General features: G+C 48.5%; 9 protein-coding genes across 9 annotated transcripts; 5 read left to right on the plus strand and 4 right to left on the minus strand.

Annotated features, from left to right (window-relative positions):
* Positions 1 to 98: 98 nt before the first annotated feature.
* Positions 99 to 1,936, plus strand: HAM16203 (histone acetyltransferase, MYST superfamily; the record flags this gene model as incomplete). Its single annotated transcript, XM_001877377.1, has 5 exons — positions 99 to 173; positions 226 to 1,217; positions 1,270 to 1,315; positions 1,369 to 1,703; positions 1,759 to 1,936. 5 exons carry the CDS (start codon positions 99 to 101, stop codon positions 1,934 to 1,936), a joined length of 1,626 nt encoding a protein of 541 aa, XP_001877412.1.
* A 66-nt stretch (positions 1,937 to 2,002) lies between these two features.
* LACBIDRAFT_313764 (uncharacterized protein) lies at positions 2,003 to 2,723 on the minus strand (the record flags this gene model as incomplete). The annotated part of the gene is made up of 2 exons (XM_001877734.1): positions 2,003 to 2,488; positions 2,538 to 2,723. 2 exons carry the CDS (start codon positions 2,721 to 2,723, stop codon positions 2,003 to 2,005), a joined length of 672 nt encoding a protein of 223 aa, XP_001877769.1.
* Positions 2,724 to 2,893: 170 nt separating this feature from the next.
* LACBIDRAFT_313765 (uncharacterized protein) lies at positions 2,894 to 6,477 on the minus strand (the record flags this gene model as incomplete). The annotated part of the gene is made up of 6 exons (XM_001877735.1): positions 2,894 to 3,309; positions 3,366 to 4,367; positions 4,427 to 4,830; positions 4,881 to 4,991; positions 5,042 to 6,163; positions 6,260 to 6,477. 6 exons carry the CDS (start codon positions 6,475 to 6,477, stop codon positions 2,894 to 2,896), a joined length of 3,273 nt encoding a protein of 1,090 aa, XP_001877770.1.
* Positions 6,478 to 7,314: 837 nt separating this feature from the next.
* LACBIDRAFT_313767 (uncharacterized protein) lies at positions 7,315 to 7,931 on the minus strand. The gene is made up of 3 exons (XM_001877736.1): positions 7,828 to 7,931; positions 7,551 to 7,772; positions 7,315 to 7,487 (listed from the first exon to the last, which is right to left on the minus strand). The coding sequence occupies exons 2-3, from the start codon at positions 7,646 to 7,648 to the stop codon at positions 7,379 to 7,381; spliced, it is 207 nt and encodes a 68-aa protein (XP_001877771.1). The 5' UTR covers positions 7,649 to 7,772; positions 7,828 to 7,931; the 3' UTR covers positions 7,315 to 7,378.
* Positions 7,932 to 8,305: 374 nt separating this feature from the next.
* On the plus strand, positions 8,306 to 10,024 carry LACBIDRAFT_313769 (uncharacterized protein; the record flags this gene model as incomplete). The annotated part of the gene is made up of 6 exons (XM_001877378.1): positions 8,306 to 8,649; positions 8,702 to 8,937; positions 8,992 to 9,070; positions 9,131 to 9,235; positions 9,288 to 9,330; positions 9,383 to 10,024. The coding sequence occupies 6 exons, from the start codon at positions 8,306 to 8,308 to the stop codon at positions 10,022 to 10,024; spliced, it is 1,449 nt and encodes a 482-aa protein (XP_001877413.1).
* Positions 10,025 to 10,303: 279 nt separating this feature from the next.
* On the plus strand, positions 10,304 to 10,821 carry LACBIDRAFT_313770 (uncharacterized protein; the record flags this gene model as incomplete). The annotated part of the gene is made up of 3 exons (XM_001877379.1): positions 10,304 to 10,495; positions 10,545 to 10,623; positions 10,676 to 10,821. The coding sequence occupies 3 exons, from the start codon at positions 10,304 to 10,306 to the stop codon at positions 10,819 to 10,821; spliced, it is 417 nt and encodes a 138-aa protein (XP_001877414.1).
* A 1,379-nt stretch (positions 10,822 to 12,200) lies between these two features.
* Positions 12,201 to 13,930, plus strand: LACBIDRAFT_247281 (uncharacterized protein; the record flags this gene model as incomplete). Its single annotated transcript, XM_001877380.1, has 7 exons — positions 12,201 to 12,335; positions 12,387 to 12,583; positions 12,635 to 12,788; positions 12,838 to 13,097; positions 13,150 to 13,392; positions 13,450 to 13,706; positions 13,758 to 13,930. The coding sequence occupies 7 exons, from the start codon at positions 12,201 to 12,203 to the stop codon at positions 13,928 to 13,930; spliced, it is 1,419 nt and encodes a 472-aa protein (XP_001877415.1).
* An 874-nt stretch (positions 13,931 to 14,804) lies between these two features.
* On the minus strand, positions 14,805 to 16,562 carry LACBIDRAFT_183528 (uncharacterized protein). Its single transcript, XM_001877737.1, has 7 exons — positions 16,512 to 16,562; positions 16,353 to 16,460; positions 16,224 to 16,302; positions 16,069 to 16,173; positions 15,861 to 16,008; positions 15,708 to 15,813; positions 14,805 to 15,648 (listed from the first exon to the last, which is right to left on the minus strand). The coding sequence occupies exons 1-7, from the start codon at positions 16,544 to 16,546 to the stop codon at positions 15,510 to 15,512; spliced, it is 720 nt and encodes a 239-aa protein (XP_001877772.1). The 5' UTR covers positions 16,547 to 16,562; the 3' UTR covers positions 14,805 to 15,509.
* Positions 16,563 to 16,633: 71 nt separating this feature from the next.
* On the plus strand, positions 16,634 to 18,990 carry LACBIDRAFT_313773 (uncharacterized protein; the record flags this gene model as incomplete). The annotated part of the gene is made up of 12 exons (XM_001877381.1): positions 16,634 to 16,772; positions 16,820 to 17,283; positions 17,334 to 17,519; positions 17,575 to 17,716; positions 17,775 to 17,854; positions 17,904 to 18,010; positions 18,064 to 18,106; positions 18,159 to 18,302; positions 18,359 to 18,430; positions 18,483 to 18,570; positions 18,617 to 18,867; positions 18,919 to 18,990. The coding sequence occupies 12 exons, from the start codon at positions 16,634 to 16,636 to the stop codon at positions 18,988 to 18,990; spliced, it is 1,788 nt and encodes a 595-aa protein (XP_001877416.1).
* Between the last annotated feature and the right edge of the window lie 2,066 nt (positions 18,991 to 21,056).

Genomic DNA, 21,056 nt, shown 5'->3' on the forward strand with positions numbered 1-21,056 from the left:
GCACTCTCTACTTCTGAATTCTATATGTTGAGAACCAAGTCGTTGTCCATTACAGTTGAAAGTTGTTACGTAATACATCTCTTTGTTCTTGAGCCACAATGGTCTCCACTCCAGCGCCTGTCAGCGATGGCGCCCCACCTCCCGTATCTCCTGGCGGGACGTATGCGCTGACTGTAAGTGCTTCGTCTTCTTTATACCTAACGTAACTCATTGTATTTACTGAAGACAGTCTCAGTTGGCTGTAAGATATACATTCAACGTCCTGGTCCACATGGGCAGCAAGAAGAACGATTGGCCGAGATTCTTTCTATTCGTGACAAACCTGTTAATCCCTATGCCCGACGGAACCAACCTGTCAAAGATGAAGACTCTCCAACTAAGTCTGAGGACCGAGAATTCTTCGTCCACTGGGAGTCTTTCAATAAGCGGCTGGATGAATGGGTTTCGGGTTCACGATTGGTGCTGAGCAGAGATTTGGAATGGCCACGTCCGAAGACTGCTGCGATCCCAAAGAAGGTCACCCCTTCGAAAGCCCCAGGAAAAGTTCCCCGTTTGCAGGGTTCACAGAGCCTTTTGAAGAAGGCGACCTCAAATGCGGCCATGGCTGCATCGCCGACGCCAGGTCCATCTACGCCGCTGTTTGGAGAAGAGTATCCTTCATCCCCATCTCCTGCTCCTTCGTTGAAGAGGAAACTACCACATGACGAGGAAGAAGAGGAAGAAGAAGAGGATGCGGAAGGCGAAGATGTGGATGCGGAAGGCGAAATGGACGTCGACGGAGAGGGGGAGGTGGAGACCTTTGATCTGAACCTTAGGGAACCAATACCGGAGGCCCCTCCACTCTCTTCTTTCAGCAAAGAACAGGAGATAGAAAAATTGCGTACATCTGGTTCAATGACCCAATCAATATCTGAAATTGCCCGAGTCAAGAACCTTAACCGCCTTCAAATTGGAAAGCACGAGGTCGATGCATGGTATTTCAGTCCCTATCCGAAAGAGTATGCCCACTTGCCCGTGCTGTACATCTGCGAATTCTGTCTATCCTTTTTCCCGTCCCCGATGATGTTTTCCCGCCATCGACAGCGCTGTACAATGTTGCACCCGCCCGGCAATGAGATTTATCGCCACGAAGATATTTCTTTCTACGAGATTGACGGCAAGCGGCAACTGACGTGGTGTAGGAATTTGAGTTTACTTTCCAAGTGCTTTCTCGATCAGTGCGTTGACAGCCTACTCTTCAAGAACATATGTTAACGAGGCTGCTTGCAGTAAAACGCTGTATTACGACGTCACCCCCTTCATGTACTATGTCATGGTAATCTTTTTTTCTTCTCCTCTGTCCCTTCCGTTGATTCCGTTGTCGATAAGGCTAAGCGAGATTCCGCCGGATGCCACATTATTGGCTATTTTTCAAAGGAAAAAGAATCCGCTGAAAACTACAACGTTGCCTGCATCCTAGCTCTCCCTCAGCATCAGCGTCACGGATATGGAAAACTCTTGATCGAGTTTTCCTACGAGTTGAGCAAGAAGGAGGGGAAACTTGGCAGTCCAGAAAAACCTCTCAGTGACCTGGGGTTGTTGGGTTACCGTGCATACTGGGCGGAAACTATAATTGAACTTTTAATCAACACCCCTGACGGCGAGCTGAGCATTGACGACATCGCGCAAAAAACGTCTATCACTCATGCAGATGTCATGAATACGTGTGTTTTGTTTTCTCCGCAGAATCTACCCATAACTGATGAGCGTGCGGCACAGCTGTATAACCTTACAACTTTTCAAGCATTATAAAGGCCAGCACATAATTTGCCTGAACAACACAGTACTGGAGAAACATCAGAAATCCAAGATTAAACGGAAGCGCCGAATATTGCCTGAACACTTGAAATGGAAACCGCCAGTGTTCACTCGGGATCAGTTGCGGTTTGGTTTCTAACAACTCTCGACGTTGTGTATATCAATTTTCTGTAAGTAGTATAGTTAGTTATTTCTTCCATTGCATTTAGTTTTCGTGTACACCTTTCGGTATCCCACTCTCAGAGGAAGTATCACTACCCTCGACCCATTGAGTGACTCTGCGACGAATGTGCACCTCTTCATCCTCCTCTTTCAGTGAATCTTTGACCTCGACATTTAGCTGCCGACGAGTGATGGTAGGTGAAGGGGGCTGAGAAGCTTCTGGCGAGAAAACGCCGACGCCGGACAGCTTCAGATTATTCTCCGAGTCATCGGCATAGAAGACATGTTGGGATGCACAGGAACCACCATTCGCTTCAGATATAGAATCGGAAAGTGGACTCCGTAATCTGTTGCAAAGACTAGGATCTGTAAACGAGTCTGAATCACTGAGCGTTGATTCGCTGTTGGGACTCGACGATCCACCGATAAGAATAGATGGCGGGAAGTGAATAGTTGCTTTATCGCTTGTCGAAGCCTTGACGTCGTCGATAACACCCAAAGTTCGGGCAATGGCGTATGACGCGATGTCCTGCGCGAAAGTCAGCGGTGGAAAGAATATGAGGAATATATGAACGTGCCAACAACGCAAGAATAACCAACGGCAGGCTAACGAGTATAGCGAGGATGCGGGTGGAGTAAGCTATCGTCGCCACCCATGAGTCTGGTTCATAGTTCCAAAGATAAGAAATGTAATATGACCAAAGGAGGGCGGGAGCAGCGGAGGGGGATATGTGCGCATCCAAAATGTAAGATGAAATATTCATGTTTGGGTAGGGGTCAGGTATCTAACAGATATCTAAAAGATATCGCCTCCATTCATCACATGACTAACGTCCAGAAATACATCATATCGGAACAGCAAACGGGTTTACACAGCGAGAGTAGCAATCCAGCAATAGCACTACAGAAATGAACCGCAAAAGAAGGGCGTACACTAAGGATACATGGTATTAGATGGGAAAACAACACCGTCAGAACGGATAAGAATAATGGGACGACGCTTAGAGGGCGCTGATTCCGGGGGTAAACAGCCTAAAACTTCCGTGCAGCGGACTTCAACGTATGGCGAAGGCTCAGAGCCGAAGAAAACATTCACGGGGTCGGTTTTAGAAAAGTTTTCCCCGTATACAGTGAGCATTTTTGAAGCGTGAGGACTGGGTTTTGACAACATAGCGCGTGACTGCACACAATTGGACTTTGGAACCTCGGCGGCGCGATCAGGGGGAAGGTATTTGACGACACCGGGGAATGGGGTAATAGGTTTGGATGGTATAGGGAATGAGCCCGTTTGAGGCGCATGCTGATTATCAAAAAGCAGAGGAGGGACGTAGAAATTGTAACGGATTTGGTCTGCAATGGCGAGTAATGTCAGTGAAGGTGAGTATATTGAGTTGACGAGTCCTTACCTGTTCCCACAATTGTCCAGACGCTTGTCTCGCCTATGTCTACTTGCCAGAGCGCTCCTGAAGAGGCACCGGCGTCGCTGCCAGAGCCACGGCGGCTTGAAGAGACGGAGCCTGCTGAGCTCGGTCGGCGGCGGCCTTTAGCTCCTACATTCTTCGTAATACCACCAGCACTTGAAGTCGATCTCTTTTTCTTAACACGACCACCATCGTTAGACATAAAGTCCGTGGCAGAAGGTGACGCGGGCGCGCTATCCCCAAGCCCGAAATATTCACTATTGGCTGAGCCAGGGGTAGGAGAGATGGGCGAACCAGGGAGAGCAGGAGAATTTGATCCATTCTGATTGTTGTTCCACTGTCGGCCATCGATTGGGCGATAAGTATTGACCTTCTCACCCATACATGACAAGAAAGCGCCTGTGGCGCCAGGCGTCCCAGGTTCAGGCAATCCTTTTGTGGAGTCGTAGACTTCAAAGGCGATTTTGTGAAGTTGAGATACGGGATCTCCGCACACTTCTCCAGGAGAACAGAAGTGATCTGCGATACCCTTGGCACCTTCTTGGAGTCCACCACCAACAACCGTTGTCTGGCGATCAACTTTTCGAATAATCAATACGGGACTAACAACACCGGAAGTCAGACACTGCAAAACCACAGTCTGGTTATAGTAGATGGGGATTTGTGACCCGTTGTTTGTGAATGGAATGGCGTTTGGGGGCGGGGAAGGATAATCGGGTTGGGGAGGCGGTGGTGGAGGAGCGTCAACTCCCCCACCAGCTGGTTTGCTGACATCAACGATGTACATAACGAAAGGATCCCAGGAGGCCGTTCGGGCAATGAACGATGGTGTTGTCGACCGGGACCGTTGGTCAAGTCCCATTAAAGGGGCGCCATCTGAGCCTTTGAAAGAAGATCCAGAGCCAGAGACACAAAGGTATTTTGTAGAGACCGTTTGAGAACGCAAACGGTGAAACAATGAAATAGTAGAACCATGATTGATGCAGACTGAAGAAAAAGCGGTTTGTTAAAGAAAAACCTTTGGAAAGAAAGGCGAAGGGGCTGACGCTCGAGGTTTTTGGCACTCTGCCTCTTTTTGCTAGGTTTACTAATGACTTTTATAGGCCGACTGGGGAACGTCCCAATCACCCGTTCAGAGTCTTCCTCCGAACCTGGGGCTGTAATTTTGACCAGGGCCTCAACCTTCTTCTTTTTTTCGTCCACGTCGGAGATGAAAAGTTGTTTCCCAACACAGCGCCCAATATACGTTGTTCCTGTGGGAGGGTCGCCCACATCGAAAGACTTACCGGATGATCCGGTCCACTCAATGGATCCTTCCTGCGGCACGGGCTCGCCAGAGATAGAAATGACCACTCGAGGAGGGTATAGTTTGGGGTCTTCACCCCTTCGGACAACGTCAGTCCACCATGAATTGCCAATCATTATGGCGGTTGGTGGTGGGCATAGAAATCTAGGCATACACAATAAGGAGAGCGCAAAATAAGTAGCCAGAAATTTGACCTTTTCTCCGTACCATAGGATTTTTGGGCCACCTTGCTCGACATGACAATAATGGTCCGCTCTCCAAAGGCTAGTCGGTTGGGCGTGCGAACATACTGATCAAGAAAGGGACTGGAAAAAGATATTTATTTCAAATTCATGCAAAAGAAATAGCTACGTACCGAATGAATGTGTGGAGATCATTTGAAGTGCCCATTATGGGATGCCCTTGAAGCTTCATGCGTGCCAGGGTTTCGTCGACAGAAGGCATGCGGAGGGCCACATCCTGATGAGGACTGGCACCAATATAATGCGGCATCTCGTCGTAGCCTGCAACACCACCTTCTCGGAAAGAGTGAGTCGCGTGTGGGGCAACACTTCGCAAGATGTCAGGGCCATGATGTGAGGGAATCGTAGGGCCTGAGGCGTGGTTGTAGCGATCAGGTGGAAAACGACCCAGACGATCTTGGAAATGTTGGATTGTCGAGGGTGGGAAGGAAAGCCCGTTGTTCACACCTCCAATCCCGTACTCGTCAGAGTATTCGGACTGATAACCGGTGGAACTTCCGTTGGGAAGGCGACGTTCAGACATATCTCCGTAACCAGGTGTAGGATAATCCTTTCCTGAGGGATAAGCAGGGGAATGGTGAAGACCACTTACTGAGTCGCTCGGAGTTAATGGCGAAATCTTGTCACTGCTATATGAAGAAGGCAAGCTGCTGATCATGTCGTATGGGTTGGTGTTGGAGCCGTTGAATGAAGGTACAGAATCACTGAAAGAGGAATGTGAATACACTCCCTCTGAGTGCATCCCATAATTGTGACCAAGAGAAGAAGAAGATGACGCGTTCGTGCGGTATCGGTTAGAGGAAAAAGAAGCACCGGACGAAGAATTTGGGAAAAGGTCATAATTGGTAGTGTCGGTAGCCTCCATCCTGTCTGGGTGATCATAGGTGTGCTGCTGTAGACTTCCACCAATATGGGGATGAGAGGGCGACGTGGAACTACTATCAGAGTTGTGCATATTAAACGGCTGATCTAGGTCTGGTTGGCTGTAGAGGCTGTGCGGGGGTTGTCCGTTGCCAGAAGGAAAATCGAGCGACATTTTTCGGTCGCGGGGATATTGAGCACCTCCTGAAGAAGGATTCAAGAGCTCAGAAAGATCCCAGCGGTGTAGTTCTGAAGAAGATGAGGGGATGGGACGAGGAGCAGCTGAGGAGACTGGCGCTGGTGCAGACGCAGCAGAGTGCGCGCTGTCAACGTTCATGATCGCCGTTCGGAAGATGCCGACGTGGTGTTCTGAACTCAATTATGAATCCTATCGATTGCAGGTCAGTGCTTTTAACGCCAAGTGATAGCAAGTCATCAGCTGTTGCTTTCACATCAAAAGGTGTACCTACATCGCGAAAGGTTGAGCGCAATCACTAAAATTGGGGGCCGTGGGGCTGGTCTTGTGAATCTTTAACTCTACGATCAGGGTAGAGCAGAACGAAAGGGAATGTTCGCTGATGTTGGGTCTAGTTGGGAGAAGGAAGCAAAGAGTACGAGAGATTTTACAACTGTCGTTATTGAACTTTATACAGATCAGAGATTTGCCCAGGATTTGCCTCCGTCGCATTACGCACGCTTTCAGACTCTTTCCAATGTTTTCATCCAAAACCCATTGCCCTCCGCTCCGAAAGACAAACCCTTCCTGCCCGATTGGTGGCACATCACCAGCAACTCGTGGTCATGTCGCCGGTCGGCGGATTTAGATGGATCTATGTAATCTCATCCTTCTCCATCTATAAGTAACGTCAGAACAAATCATGATCAGGACTTCGCTGAACTTCGGCGCTCGCCGGTGGTATGCCTTATGTATTCCAAGGTTTGTCCGATGAACTCTATCGTTTCGCCTGATTTATTTTTCCAAAAACCAATGTCCGCCAATCTTCAAAGTTGAGTCGGCTGAGACAAAACTTGGACCGTACCATTACACCAAAAAGATCATTCTTTTCCGGAGTCAATTAATATCAAGGCTTGGCGCTTACAAGAAAACCACTTACTGCACTGCGAGTACAACATGATATAGAGATCCTTGGTACATGGAACACTGGATGATGGCATCGGGCGGGACTTCTTTCATTATGCCACCCTGTTTCTCATCCCATGTAGCAATATTCAGACGGGTGCCGCGAGACTCTCACTTGGATAAAGATTCCCGGAACCGGCGGCTCTAGAGTGATATCGGTGGTTGTACCCGTTGATAAGGGTCGATTTTGAACCTCCACGTATTCGGGTAAGACGTCCTAGGCTGTCCTAGGATGTCACAATCAAACTCCTGATTACCCTCATAAGGTTCAAAGTAAGTAGGTAACGTGGGGTACTAAGATACCTGGAATCAATCTTAACAGCTTATGACAAGACCAGGTATAGAACCTACCGGCAGGATCAACCGCTTTTTACGGTAAAAAAGTGTTGCGTCCGGATCGAAGTATGCCATTATGCCTTTGTAGAACCCGTCTTGTTACAATTATGGCTCAATAGGTATGGAAACCGAGTGCCACAAAACAGCCACGAGATAGATTATCATAAGGGGATAATTGTCTCCTCACAAGGGAGCAGCAAGAAGCAGGGTTGATGGAATATCTTCAAGGATAGTGATGGAATAACTTGAGCAAGACGTTTGGGTGACAGAACAAAGGCGCTTACCGCAGACGCAACCTTCGTAAAACAAAGATTGATATGATGCTCAGACGGCCCGCCAGCGACTTGATGTCATGAACTTGGCCGGTGAAGAGCCGGGCCATTGGCTAAGCAGCATCGCAAATTCACTATCAAGAGGAAGTCCGGGGATGCAGCTTTGCCGAATCGCAAGTTTGAAGCAGGTACGACCAAAAAGTCCTGTCGGTACGTAAGAGAACGCTGTTCAGACTCCAAGATGGGATGTGAGGAGCGCTAGCCAGGGCCAGGTGATTGAAAGTTTTACATAGGTTTATCATGGAGCGACTGCTTGAAAGCGTGCTTGTTTTGAACGCTCCTGAGAACCTCTATGTAGGGAAAACAGTTTCCAGTTCTTGAAGTCGTTGAGTGCTCCTGGGTACTGCTCCTTGAAGTCATTCATGTTTTCGCGGTCAAAAGTCGCCTTGTGTGCAGTTACTACTAGGTTTTAGGCTACACGACGTGTGACAGGTGACAAACAGCAAGGCTTGTGATCATCTTCCACTTCCCGTCGTCGTGGTCGTCGACGCTGCCTTTTCATCCATCCCTTCAGTACTCTTCTTGTTTCCAAAGGAGGGAAGAATTACTAGGAAGGACAGCCAGAAGGAGCTCAGATTGACCCAACATTTTTTCCATCTATTGCTTGATTTATCTAAATCCTCACCCCAACCAGTAGGCACCATTATCCTGCTGAAAATCACTCTTTGTCGCAACGCACCTTAGTCAAAAGACTTGCTTCTCCAGCCATGTTGGGCTCTTCGTACCACTTGCAGGCTTCACGGCCTCGACAACCACCCGCCCCGCTGAATTTCGACGTCTCGTCCTTCCAACCCTCCTCGATTTTAAGTACTCACCAAGATGCCCAAACCCTCCTTTACGACCTTCCTTCTGCTGCATCTATGTCGCCCCCAACTAGTCCAAAATTAAACAATCGCATCATTTCCCCAACATCCCCTTCATTTCCCGGGCGCTCACGAGCGACCAGGAACGGAAGGCCCACACCTCCCCCAAGTGGGCGTCATCGATCAAGCACCCCTCTGGGCGTCGCACCAAGCGAACTTGAGAAGTTCGCAGAGCACTGTCGTGCTTGGTGAGTGCCGTCGTGGATTGAGTAGCATGACATTGAACTGAAACATTTTCAGGTACTACCGTCAAGATGACGACTCTGGCCGCTTGATGACCCAAACTCTGGCCACCCTTCCGCCTTCTCAGAGAGCCCCCTTTTCACGAGTTCAAGCTTCGATAAGATCTGCATATCATCGTTCTGTAAACGCTCGTCGACATGCGGAATTTCAAGCGCACCTAAGTGCAACTCAACCTGGCGGCTCATTGATGCCTCATTCAAGGTCCAATCCACGAGGAACCCTCGCACAGAAAGGTTTGTATTTTTTTTTTTTTTTGACGTGTTGTGAAATTCATATGTTTGAGAAAGAACGGCACGAACGCGTGGATCGATTTATTAGAAATTGGTGTACCGTAGGTATGCCCGGTACTCAACCGTTCTTTGAAGCGTAGGTTTTATTTTCTAGGGACTGCGCAATTGTTTGGATTGACTGGATGTACTTTGTTAGGTTATGGGCAGTGATGCGATTGCAGGTAATTCCTGAAGACTTGGGTGGCACAGGAAGGAATCGATTAGATTGGGAGTTTGATGACGCTGTTTTCAAAGAAGCTGCGTAAGTTACTCAAAAATTTCCGCGCCATTTGGAGGGACCTGATCTACTTCAGAGGGAAAGACTTTATGTTGGAAGCCATTGACGTTCTGAAAGGAGTTAGTCTTTCTCATTTAATTTGGCGAATTACGATTCCAATATGCCCTGTAGGTACTTGCCTTCGAGGAGACACCGTCGATCAAGATCCAATCACCAACATCTGGGCACAGGAGGGATGCAAGCGTATCAACCGTCCATTCTCGCTCCCGCTCGCAGCCTTTACCATCCCACCAGAAACTCTTAGCAGGCACTTCAGTGGTTCAACCAAAGCGCGCCAGAGCACCTAGTGACCCATTTTTAGACTCCCCTACCCCAGCCCTGTCCCGTTCCGTCGCCTCTGCGTCGTCCCATTTGTCCGGGAATATCGCTTCGTCCGGCGATGGAGAAGAGCCATCCAGTCCCGTTGATAGGGACCGTTCGACGACCCCACTTATGGGCGATTCTATGTTTGAAGATGGTGACGATGAAGGGGAGTACATGCGCATCTGGACTTCACCAGATTTGTCAAACCCTGAGCTCATCCAACTTCTCAAACTGTTCCCCGCTTTCGTATCGAGACGACCTCTTCCTCGCTTTCCGACCGCTTCCAGCCGCCATCCAGACATTGAAGAAGGGGATGATGAAGGCACGGAGGGCAAGCATATCCGATTCGGAACAGGGTCGATGTGCATCTCCTCCAAACAACGAAGTGATGGCTGGGAGGGCAGCTGGTGGACCCGAGTCATTCTGTGGTGGAGGAGAATTTTTTGTTAGACCAAATTTTTCAAGCACGGACAAACTAGCCCAGGACTTGCTCCTCCGTATCGTTGTTTTTCGGCATACAGGCGCCTCCAACAGACAGCGGACGCTATACCACATTGCATTTACTTATCTCACTAACTTTGCACTAACTCATGTAGGTAACATATCATCCTGGCGATGACATTTGTATTTTGAATAAGAACTACTCGATGGACGGGTGACGTTTCCGCCTATCGTACAAGCGAATGCATGCTTGAATCAGTAATTTAAAGTCATGAACCATTTTGCATCATGCTTGTCACTACGAAATACCTCGAGTCCCAAAATGCATCTCTCCCATCGCTTGTACTCCAAGTGACCCAGCTTGTGGACTCGTATATGCTGTGGATCGGTGTCAGTGAAGGGTCACCCGATGACGCTCAGATTACCGTCATGAGAGGCAGGTTATCGAAGGATTGGGCTTGTGCCATGCCCCCGAAAGCCGTAAGTTCTTTTCATGAAATCAGTTTGATGTCGATCCTAGCCTGCGCAGCCTAGCCTGGTAGGACCTGCAACCTCCTTCTTCCGTTCATCCACTTCAGACGTTGCACTGTCAATGGCACAGCGTCTAGGTAAGAATCGTGAATGACCGACCAATAAACGAAGCTAAGTGCATTATTCAAGCAAAACGCTTTAAAAAGCAGATGTTCTTGTCTGTCGACGTACCCCATTCCTTCCTTTCGATGGGGAATGGACAAGAGTTGTTACTAGAGGCAGAGCGTGGTATTGTGGTGACATTGAAAGAAATGGAGGGTGCACAGACCAAGTAGTTGGTATTAGTTCTGTCACAGCTAGACACCTTTCAAGACAATCCACATCCAACGCCTGTCCAACGTCCTTCCCAACGCTCATCTCGGCCTCGTCGACGCGCGATACGACGATTGAATGGATAGATAGCCGTGATTATTCGGAAGCCAAGTTATTGTGTCGAGCACGACGTGCATCGATTACCAACCCTGAACCCCTTACACAGCTCTTCACCAGTGACCACAGCTATCAACCTCGTTTTTTTATCGCAGGATATTGGCTCACCACCACTGACAGTGAGCTTGCAACTCACGGCAGACGCCAAACGCCATCCGCCACGGTCACTCTTCCCAGAAACATGTCGGAACCTGAACTCTACATGCCTGACACAAACGAAAGCTTCGATCTTCCCCGTTGGCAGACTCACGTCGACCCACTTTCCTCCTCTGCCCAAGCCGCCCACGCTGCTCAGGTTTCTTATCTGTATTCTGGCCCACCCCCGCCCCAATCTCATTCCGCATCGTCGCCCCAGCGCTTACCACCGCTCCATCAAGCACCAACTGGGCCATCCAGGCAGTCCCGTATATCTCAACTTCTTGAACAGGAACAACAAATTGCCCCTCAATACACGTCATCTACGCAAAGCCAATTGGCTCGTAGTGCGTCTCTCGGCGCCGGAACTGGCGCCATTACAGCTGCCTCAAGAGCTCGACGCCATCATCAACCCGACGATTTGGAAGGTGCCTTCAGTGCTGATAATCAAACTATGGCCGGTCCACGACAACAACCACAACTCTCCCAAAACTCTTTCTATTCTCCCAGTGTTGGATATCAGCCGCAATCGATGACAGGCACACTCGCTGCGAACTCCTCGGCAGCTCCCTCTTCTAACGATTCATATTCCGACATGTACTACAATGGCGCTGCAACACATCCTCCGAAACGACTACAACCATCTCACGACGCTAATGCCCCATCTCGTACAGGACGTTCTCCTCTCCGTGTGCCCAACACCCCCACGTCGACTTCCCTTCTTGATCCATATTCACAACAATCGCAGTACTCGCCAACAACGGCAACCTACTCATACGGCCCTGCCGTTGACCAACGCACTCACTCTTCCTACCAGCAATCTCATAGTCGGAACCACTCACAAGTTAAAACTGAATCGGCAACCCCTCCAATTTCCTCCCCTTACACGTCTCAGTCTTCGGGACACCCTATTGGTGCATACTCCTCGTCGTATGCTATGGATACATCAAGTCCTCACCCACCGTTACAATCGCATCTCACAGCTCAAGTTTCGGTCAGGCAAAATTCCATCTCAAACCCGTCTACACCCTTGTCATACATGCATCCAACTCCCGGGCCTGGCTCCCACTATTACCCCCAAGATCAATCAATGGTCGTTGACATTCCTCCGCCGAAGAGACGTGCCTTAGGGTTTCGTCGTGTACGGACTGTACATGATCTCCAACCTCGCCTCGATGTAAGTCCGGCTGGTCGTAGAATGGGTAGCGATGGTGTATATCTCTCAGTGAGTGACTTGAATAGACGCCCCCTCAACTATTAACTTTTTGCTGGACAGCCGTTGCGACAACTCACCACCAATATTCTTGACACGTATCGTATCTGCAATCCGCAGTTCCGATATGAATCGGCCCATAACCCACGGCGCGTTTTAACAAAGCCCAGCAAGCCAGCGCACAATGACGGTTATGATAATGATGACTATGACTATATCCTCTACGTCAATGATTGGCTGGGTACGGAAGAGGGCCACAAGTGCGTCACCCTTTTTATCCAGCCAGAAGAATGTTCATGACGCACCTTCAGATATTTAATCCTCGATATTCTGGGTCAGGGAACCTTCGGACAGGTCGTAAAGTGCCAGAACATGAAGACTCATGAGATTGTCGCGGTCAAGGTGGTTAAAAATAAGCCTGCCTATTTCAACCAGAGTATGATGGAAGTAACCATCTTGGAGCTGGTATGTACTCAATGTCGTGAGATTTCTACCTTGACATTGTCCGATGCAGCTCAACAAATCCTGTGATCCTAACGACGAGCACCACATACTTCGTCTTCGCGACTCTTTTATCCACCGAAGTCATCTCTGTCTTGTCTTTGAGCTTCTCTCCTCTAACCTCTACGAGCTTATCAAACAAAATCAATTTCAAGGATTGAGCACTCAGCTCGTTAAAGTGTTTATGGCTCAATTATTGGATGCGATGACGGTACTGAAAGAAGCTCGCCTTATACATTGCGATCTAAAACCCGAAAATATCTTGTTGAAGTCGTGAGTACTACCAATAGCAACCGAACTTACGCCTTGATAAATTCTTTGCCAGCCTCCAATCTCCTCAAATAAAAGTTATTGACTTTGGATCTGCATGTCACGAACGTCAGACGGTGTACACATATATCCAATCACGGTTTTATCGCTCACCGGAGGTGCTCTTGGGGATGTCCTATACTGCGTCGATCGACATGTGGTCATTGGGTTGTATTGCCGTCGAGTTGTTTCTCGGATTGCCTCTCTTTCCAGGAACAAGCGAGTATAACCAATTGACGCGCATTATTGACATGTTGGGGTGTGTAAATCATACATTCCATCTGCGAAATGGCTAACATCTGTGCTGACCTCACAGACTGCCTCCTTTGAGTATGCTAAACACGGGCAAGCAAACGAATCAATTCTTTGACGTCTGGGAGACCTATAATCCGCAAGCCAACCAAACCGAAAAAAATTATCGTATAAAGAGCCTGGAGCAGTACTCCCGGGAGCACAACACAAACGAGCAACCTGGAAAACAGTACTTCAAAGCCACTTCGTTGCCTGAGATCATCAACACTGCTCCAATGCCGACATCCAAGTCCGCGCGCTCGGCTCACGAAATAGAGAAGGGTGTGCAGTTTACGTTTCTTTCTTCGAATCCATCACTCAATCTATTCACAGAATTAAATAATAGAGCGGCGTTTATTGACTTCTGTCAGGGTCTTTTGAATTTGAATCCTGTCACAAGATGGACCCCTCAACAAGCGAGATTACATCCGTTCATTACTGGAGAGAAGTACACAAAACCGTTTGTGGTACGTTATTCTATGGGTCGACTTGAACATCTAACATAATTCCCTGCAGCCTGATGGACTTTCCAGCACATCACAGTCAAGTGCCTCCTCAACCGCAGTAGCGGATCCTAAACGGCCATACGGTGGTCTGGTTCCCTCGCAACCGAAGGGCACTCGTGCATATCAGGATGCGGCTTCCTACAATCAACATCTAGCTCAGCATCAGGCATATACTGCACAAGCTCAGGCTGCCTCACAAGCAGCCGCATCGTTCCGGAACCCATACATCACACCACAAAATCCTCAGGCACAATCAACCACCTTCACAACCACGGCCGATGGTGTCGGTGTTGGATATCAGCAACCAGTACAACCTCCACAACCACCGCAGCCACCACAACAACAACAAAACGCATATGTTACAAACCCCCCAGCCGGTGGACAAAGAGGTCTTACTCACCAAAACTCCACGGGGCAGTTGGGCGCCAGTGGTTCGGTTGCTCAGTATGCGGCACACAATACTGGAGCAAGTCTGGGCGCCGCGCATCTAAACCCGAACTTGCCAACAACGTCGTACTTCCCTAATTCTCGCGCACGTGCCAACACTATTAATCAGATGGATACTGTCCCACCTGCGTTAGCGCGGCTACAGCACATGAATCAGGATGTCATTGCCGGCCGGAACGCTTTGACGCCTGTTCTCAACCGTGATGATGCCATGCGCGAGTGGGAACGGAGACAATCTGGGAAGCCTTCCGCAGCACAGCCATACCCCCAACTAGAATATCTCCAGCAACAGGCTGAAATGGCTGCGGCCTCTGGTTTGACAAACTGGGGAACCTCACACACCAGATATCCGCCCCCACCATCCAAGTTGTCACACTCTTATCATCCGCAAACTATTATGGTGGACGACGAAAACAACCACAACAATAGACGAGATGCCGTTTTGTCGAATGTTCGATCTGCGGCACGCGGCGAGGGTTCAAGTGGGGTGTATAGTGGTAGTGCCATTATCTCCAGCCCACCTCAAGCTTATTCAAGCAATACCACGGCGAGTGGGAACCGCTATACAACAAACTATGGTCAACCCCAGCAGCTCCAACCGTCGGGTGCAGTGCCGTTTGATTCGGTCGATCACCGCGCGAATATTGGCAATATCTATGTGCCAATACAGCCTGACCAATATCAAAACTACAGCGTACAAGCACCGCCCTCTTCGGCGCGACATGCCCCGCCTCAAGGACAGGCAGCTCAGCCATCCTTTTACAGTTCTGGAGTCGTTCCTTCAGGTCAAACAGGATCGGGCCCTCAGCGCAATCCTTTCACGACATCCGATGGTCCCCAGCAATCCCTCTCCAGTCCGAAGGACGGTCGATGGCCAAGATGATTTGTGCAGGACACCATCTCTTTTTCTTCTTCTCGCCTGAATGCATCATGTCTGAGTTTCCCCTCTTCATATATCAGACCTCCTTTACTCGGGTTTTCTCTTGCACAATGTTATCAGCACTTCAATATTATGCACTCGATTCAACAAGGACCATTTGGGATGGTGCGATACGAAACCTCGTGAAAGCTTTCACAGATCTATATATATCCTCTAGGCAACGGAAAGTTATATCTCGATGAGATTAATGATCTACAATTTGCTAAATATTTCCTCGACTTCCCAAGCGCCTCCCCAGAGCTGTACTGCGCATTGTAGTCCGTTAGAATGACCTTCTTTTTCAATCCGCTTTTGTAATCCGCGGTGAGTTCTGCAGAGAACCAGATCTTGGCTGACATCGAAAAACCATTTTTAAAAACGACGAAATTCAAGAGCATGGATGGGACACACGTTCGCAAATGCAAGATTGGACAGAAATCGTTTGTTCCGTCCCCGACGTAAACTATACGATCGAAATTCTTCCCTTGGCGTGCAAGGAACGCGTCCAACTCTTCTCCTGTTCTGACATCAGCAAAGCAAGCTCACCATTGCCGAAAACCTGACCTTTGCACATATTGGGGCTGCAGCCGACCTTGCACTTATGTTGCGGACCGCTGGGATCAACCCTGCGATTCAGCTGAAGAAGACCTGAACTCTCCCACTTGGCAGGATTGGTAACAATTTCCTCAAAAAGGTCTTGAAGACCTTTTGACTAAAGTGCTCACCTCAGAATCAAAAAAAAAAATCAAAAAATGGGGGTAATGGTAAGTACCTCGAGAATTGTGGAGATGAATACTGAATTGGCGTTTGACAGGCAGAGGAATGTCGTCTTGCCGCCAGCCTTGAGATCGAGTACTCCACGTACCATTGCTGGATGCTAAGCGGGTTTAGACTGTAGAAGGGTGGATATGGGCGATTAATGCGCACAAAAGGCATTATTCGAAGGGCGTGCTCAATTTGATCCTTGGTGATGCCGCGAGCGTGGGCTTCTCTCAACGATTGTGCCCTTTTGTAAGGTAAATTGGTATTCCTCATATGAGTACGGGGTAGCCTCACACAAGATCCGTCCATTGAATTTCGTCTTTCAAGGACTTCATTTTGCGACGAAGGTCGGGCGCCAAGACCTCAAAAACCCATCTATCTGTATCCTGGTCTGCCATCGACCTGCGCACGTAGGTAAGCCAGGATAATGAGAGACTGCTTATAGTCTCTCACCAGTCAAAGTCGAAGACGATGAGTTGGCCAGCCATTCTATGGCGATGGTCGTAGAAGATAGAAGTAGCCGGATTATATAATCAGACAAGTAAATGAGAAAAGAATGATTTTGCACTTGTTTTATGCCTACCACGGTGTGTAAGGCCAAGGCGTCTTTCAAGAAATTGTCAGGCTTGCTCGAGCTCACCGACACCCATCTCCAATGGACTCAGGACGGGAAAAAGGCGCCTTCAGTACGCGTTCCTTACGCTGAAGCATATTGTGAGTTCTCTGAACACCTTGTCTCTTCATTGACTCATTTGCAACAGCTTTGTTCTGTAGTAAAGAGGGCGCCTCTCAGGTCAGGCTCAAGCTTGGTCTTATTAGCGATGAAGCGGGTCACAACTTTACTTTCACGTCCCCCATCGCAAACGCCGAGCGTGAAGAGTTCAAAAAGGCACTCACTCCCATTATAACTCGCAATAAGCTACCTGCCGCGCCTGTTAATCGACCTCCTGTGACGGCTGCAGCCCTAGTGCCCAATGGACCATTGCCTGTGGTACCTAAAGCACCCCTCCATCAACCGATAGCGCCCTCGCGGCCCCCCGCCTCCCGTGCCACATCTGTCTTGAGTGAGAGGAGAACGACCCCGGTCATCGCTGGAACCGACCCTGCCAGCGATTTCCGACTTCGCAAGAGGGTTCTTATGAGCAATCATGAACTCGGGTCCCTGCACAAAGATCTTGTCATGAGTGGTCAAATTACAGAAGCTGAGTTCTGGGACGGCCGTGAGGTTAGACTCGAATGCCCTTGCATTATGTATCGTTCAAATGTCTTCCATAGCACCTTCTTCTTGCACAAGCTGATACAGAAAGTCAACGAAAAGGCAAGCCGGGCCAGCTTGTGGACCCTCGTCCTGAAACTGTCGACGGTGAAATCAAGATAAAGATTACGCCGCAGCTGGTTCACGATATATTTGATGAATATCCCGTCGTAGCGAAGGCTTACAGCGAGCATGTACCCAAGAACGTATGGTATCTTCGTCCTTGGCTAGATGTCACAACTCAGGATCTCAACCATACAGTTGTCTGAAGAACAATTTTGGAGACGGTATTTTCAATCCAAACTCTTCAATACACACCGTGCATCTATTCGTTCGTCTGCAACCCAGCATGTTGTCAAAGCCGACCCCATTTTCGACAAGTATCTGGAAAGGGAAGATGACGGTCAGTCATGTCTTGTCAACAGTGACAGCACCGCTCAACAATCTCTTTCACCCACAAGAGCTGGAACCTAGGCGGCAACGTTCGGACCCAGTGGAGCTTTTCGTCAACCTTGGCGCAACTTTAGAGGACCATGGAGAGGTGATACTGGCTCCAGCTCGACGTCCTCTGCCTAATTTACCCTCTACAGACTGGAAACGAAAAGGATGTCACTATGCGAGCAGGCCGGCAAAAGGGTGCTTTGCCTCTCATTCGAAAGTTTAACGAGCACTCTGAAAGGCTTCTGAACTCAGCCCTGTGAGTGGACCTGTCTTCACAAAGCAAATACCGCTTACGGAGCCGATTCGAAGGGGCGAAATTCCTTCAAAGCGACGTCGTCTGGATGTAGGAGAAGTATGCGTATTTCTAACAATCTTGAACAGACCGAAACACTCATCAACATCAGGATGCATACTCAGAAATAGACATCGAGGATTTACACGACCCCGAGGCTTCAACTGGCATCATTCTTGAGATGAAGGGATATAGAGAACGATACTATGAAGGTCGCATGTCGAAACCCGCCGCCGAGGAAGTTGCAGCTGAGAAGGTAAGCTATGGCCTATGACCAAAGCAACTATAATGCACTCATACAAGTACCCCCAGAGTGTAGACTTCAGGACCGTTGTTCGCGAAGCAAAAGCTGACCTGCAAGAATGGGATAAACAGTTGACTCAAGCATGTTGTCTAACAGCCACCACACCACGTCGCTGACGCCGTTTCTTCGCAGCTAAAAATTGATCGGAAATCTGGTGACTCCGCTTTGCTTGCTATGACGCAGAACGTCTCGGTAAGATTGGATGTAAAGTCAAAAAAAAGTAAAGTGCCTTTTGTCTTGGAACCCGCCTGTATTAACCATCCTAGACGATATACCAGACGTCCTTTTCAGACAATTGACAACTTGTCAAACTGCCGCCAATGAATTTCTCCGGCAATTCTGGTCCGCCTCGTATCCTCCACTTTCTGAGGTACCCAGCGTGTCCACGGCTACACCTGCGCAGCGGGCAGCAAAGGCCACAAAAATGATAGGCTACCTTTCAAAAACGCACGAAAAGGTGCAGGCCCTCGTACAGAGTGCAAGTATGCACTCTGTTGAGCCAGCGCGTGTTGAAATGGTGAGTATTTCTTTTCCTATTGTACTATGACATAAATCGGGAGGTTTGCAGGCTATGAAGCCCGTTCTCAATGCGGTTGACCACGCCCTCGCCTTTCATCAAAGCAGAACTCGCCCCAAATAGACCGTTCTGGGACATTGAATCATAGCATCATCGTTACTTTATCCAGGATATACCATAATGTACTAATAATAGTGTATTGTCATAAAGCCTACCTACCGCCCGAAGGGGTTTGGTTGCTTTTGCAACTGTGCCCCTGATGAGTTTGTGCATTCGTACGTCATGTACATCACAAGAAGGTGGAGGGCGAAGGCATAACAAACGAAAAAAGTCCGAGCACGGCGGTTTCCCAGTATCGAACGTGTCATAACGAGGACACTGCGCTCGACGGGGTTAAGGTTTTGATAGGCCCTTGTGGCTTCCTACAAAATTGATATATTACCACGATGGTGGAAAATGAACGCCAACTTACCCTGCCCCGGAAAGCTTCGAATGGGTTCATAGCCTCTTCATATCTTGCGTGGTATTTGCTCATGTCATCTGGGCGGCCAGGGAGGGCGGGAAGAGGATCCAGTTGCGTAACAGGTCGTGAACCCGACTCTTCCCTGTAGCTTTGCATGTACCGCACTTTCTCGTAAAGTTTCAGATTGTCTGTCTGGAGAGCTTTGATTTCCGCGCGGAGTTCTGAGATAATCTGGAATTGTTTACGCAACTCCTGGAAAACGATTTCGATACCAGACTTTCAAAGGAACGCATAAGGTGACCGCACCTCTTCAAGTTCCGCATTCCGTTGCCTGAACCGGTCTCGCTGACTTGTGACAATAGGAAGAATGGACGTATCTGCGGAAGAAGTGAAGGGTGTTGGACTTGTGCGCGCAGATGTATCCTTGATGTAATCATTGGAATTAAGTTTGCGACAGAAAAGAGAAGTTCATCACCATTAAGTTACTGCCAAGGTCTAAGTTCGCGAGTGGACCCGGTTCCCCCTCGGCGTGAGTAGTGTTACCGTTCATCTTATGGTCATTCATGGCCAAGAGATCAGTTTCTAACTTCTCATTCAGCAATTTCTGCCTTTTTAATTCCGAACTGCTGGTTTCCAATTGTTTCTCAAGTACTTGAAGAGATGCCTCCAATTCACCGTGTAGAATCTGCAAGTGCAAATTTAGCGAGGTCTCACAAACACAGAGTATCCAACTTGCTCGAAACTTCGTAAGCTCTTCCTGCAGACGTTTATTTTTTGTGGCAAGCAGAGCTTCAAGAGATTTCCCTTCTTGGTTATTTGCTTTGTCGGCATTTGGATTTGGAAGATGCAATTCCAACGTATGACCATCAGCGAGCTCTTTATCCTCGTCTGTATCTTCGAAGCCAGAAAACTCGACATACTATGCACCGACATCATGACCTTTATTCAGGAAGACATAGCATTTGATTCTTCACCTTCATAATTTCCAGTTCGCGTTTTATCTCGTCGTAGTCACCAAATTGTTTTAGCCGCTGTTTAAGCTGCTCTATTTCGGCTACCTGGAAAAAAGTGAACCGGTATTCTATGTCCTGTACGAACCACCTAACCTTCTTTTGGAGCTCCTTTGCAATGTCCGAAAATTTCTTGATGCTTGCCTCCTGAGCGTCAGAACTGATTTTTTTCTGGGCTTCATGAGAACGAGAAAGCCGTTCGGTCTCAGCCTCCAGCTCGGATATCTGAAGCTCCAATGCTTTGACTCTATGATACACGGAAGGTAGGTTAGAGATATAGGGCCAAAAATATCATTTTACCTGTCCGACGATTCGTTGCCACTTTTTATCGTTTCAATTTCAGCACGCAAGATCTCCTGTATTGGGGAAAGGTTAACTAACCCCCACATGCCAAGAAAACATAAATCATACGTTTCGCCGTTCAACTGTAGCGATGCGACTGTTGGCACGATCCAAATCCGCGGCTATCATGTCTACCTCGGCAAGTTTTGTAACAACTTCTTGATCTAAGAACAGCAGGTGAGACTCATTCCCGTTGTTAACGCCAATATCGCACCTTGTCTCTGGCTGTGATCAAAGAGTTTCGCTTCTTTACTTTCGTTTGACATCCGCAAATCGCGTAATTGGTTTTTAGTGAGGGTCACTTGACGCTGTAAGTCCTGTTCGCTGAAAGTAGATGAACAAAAAATGTGAGTTGATGGGTATGGAAAACAGAC

The sequence above is a fragment of the Laccaria bicolor genome, genomic scaffold (genome assembly GCF_000143565.1).
Source record: "Laccaria bicolor S238N-H82 LACBIscaffold_5 genomic scaffold, whole genome shotgun sequence".
Lineage (NCBI taxonomy): Eukaryota > Fungi > Basidiomycota > Agaricomycetes > Agaricales > Hydnangiaceae > Laccaria > Laccaria bicolor.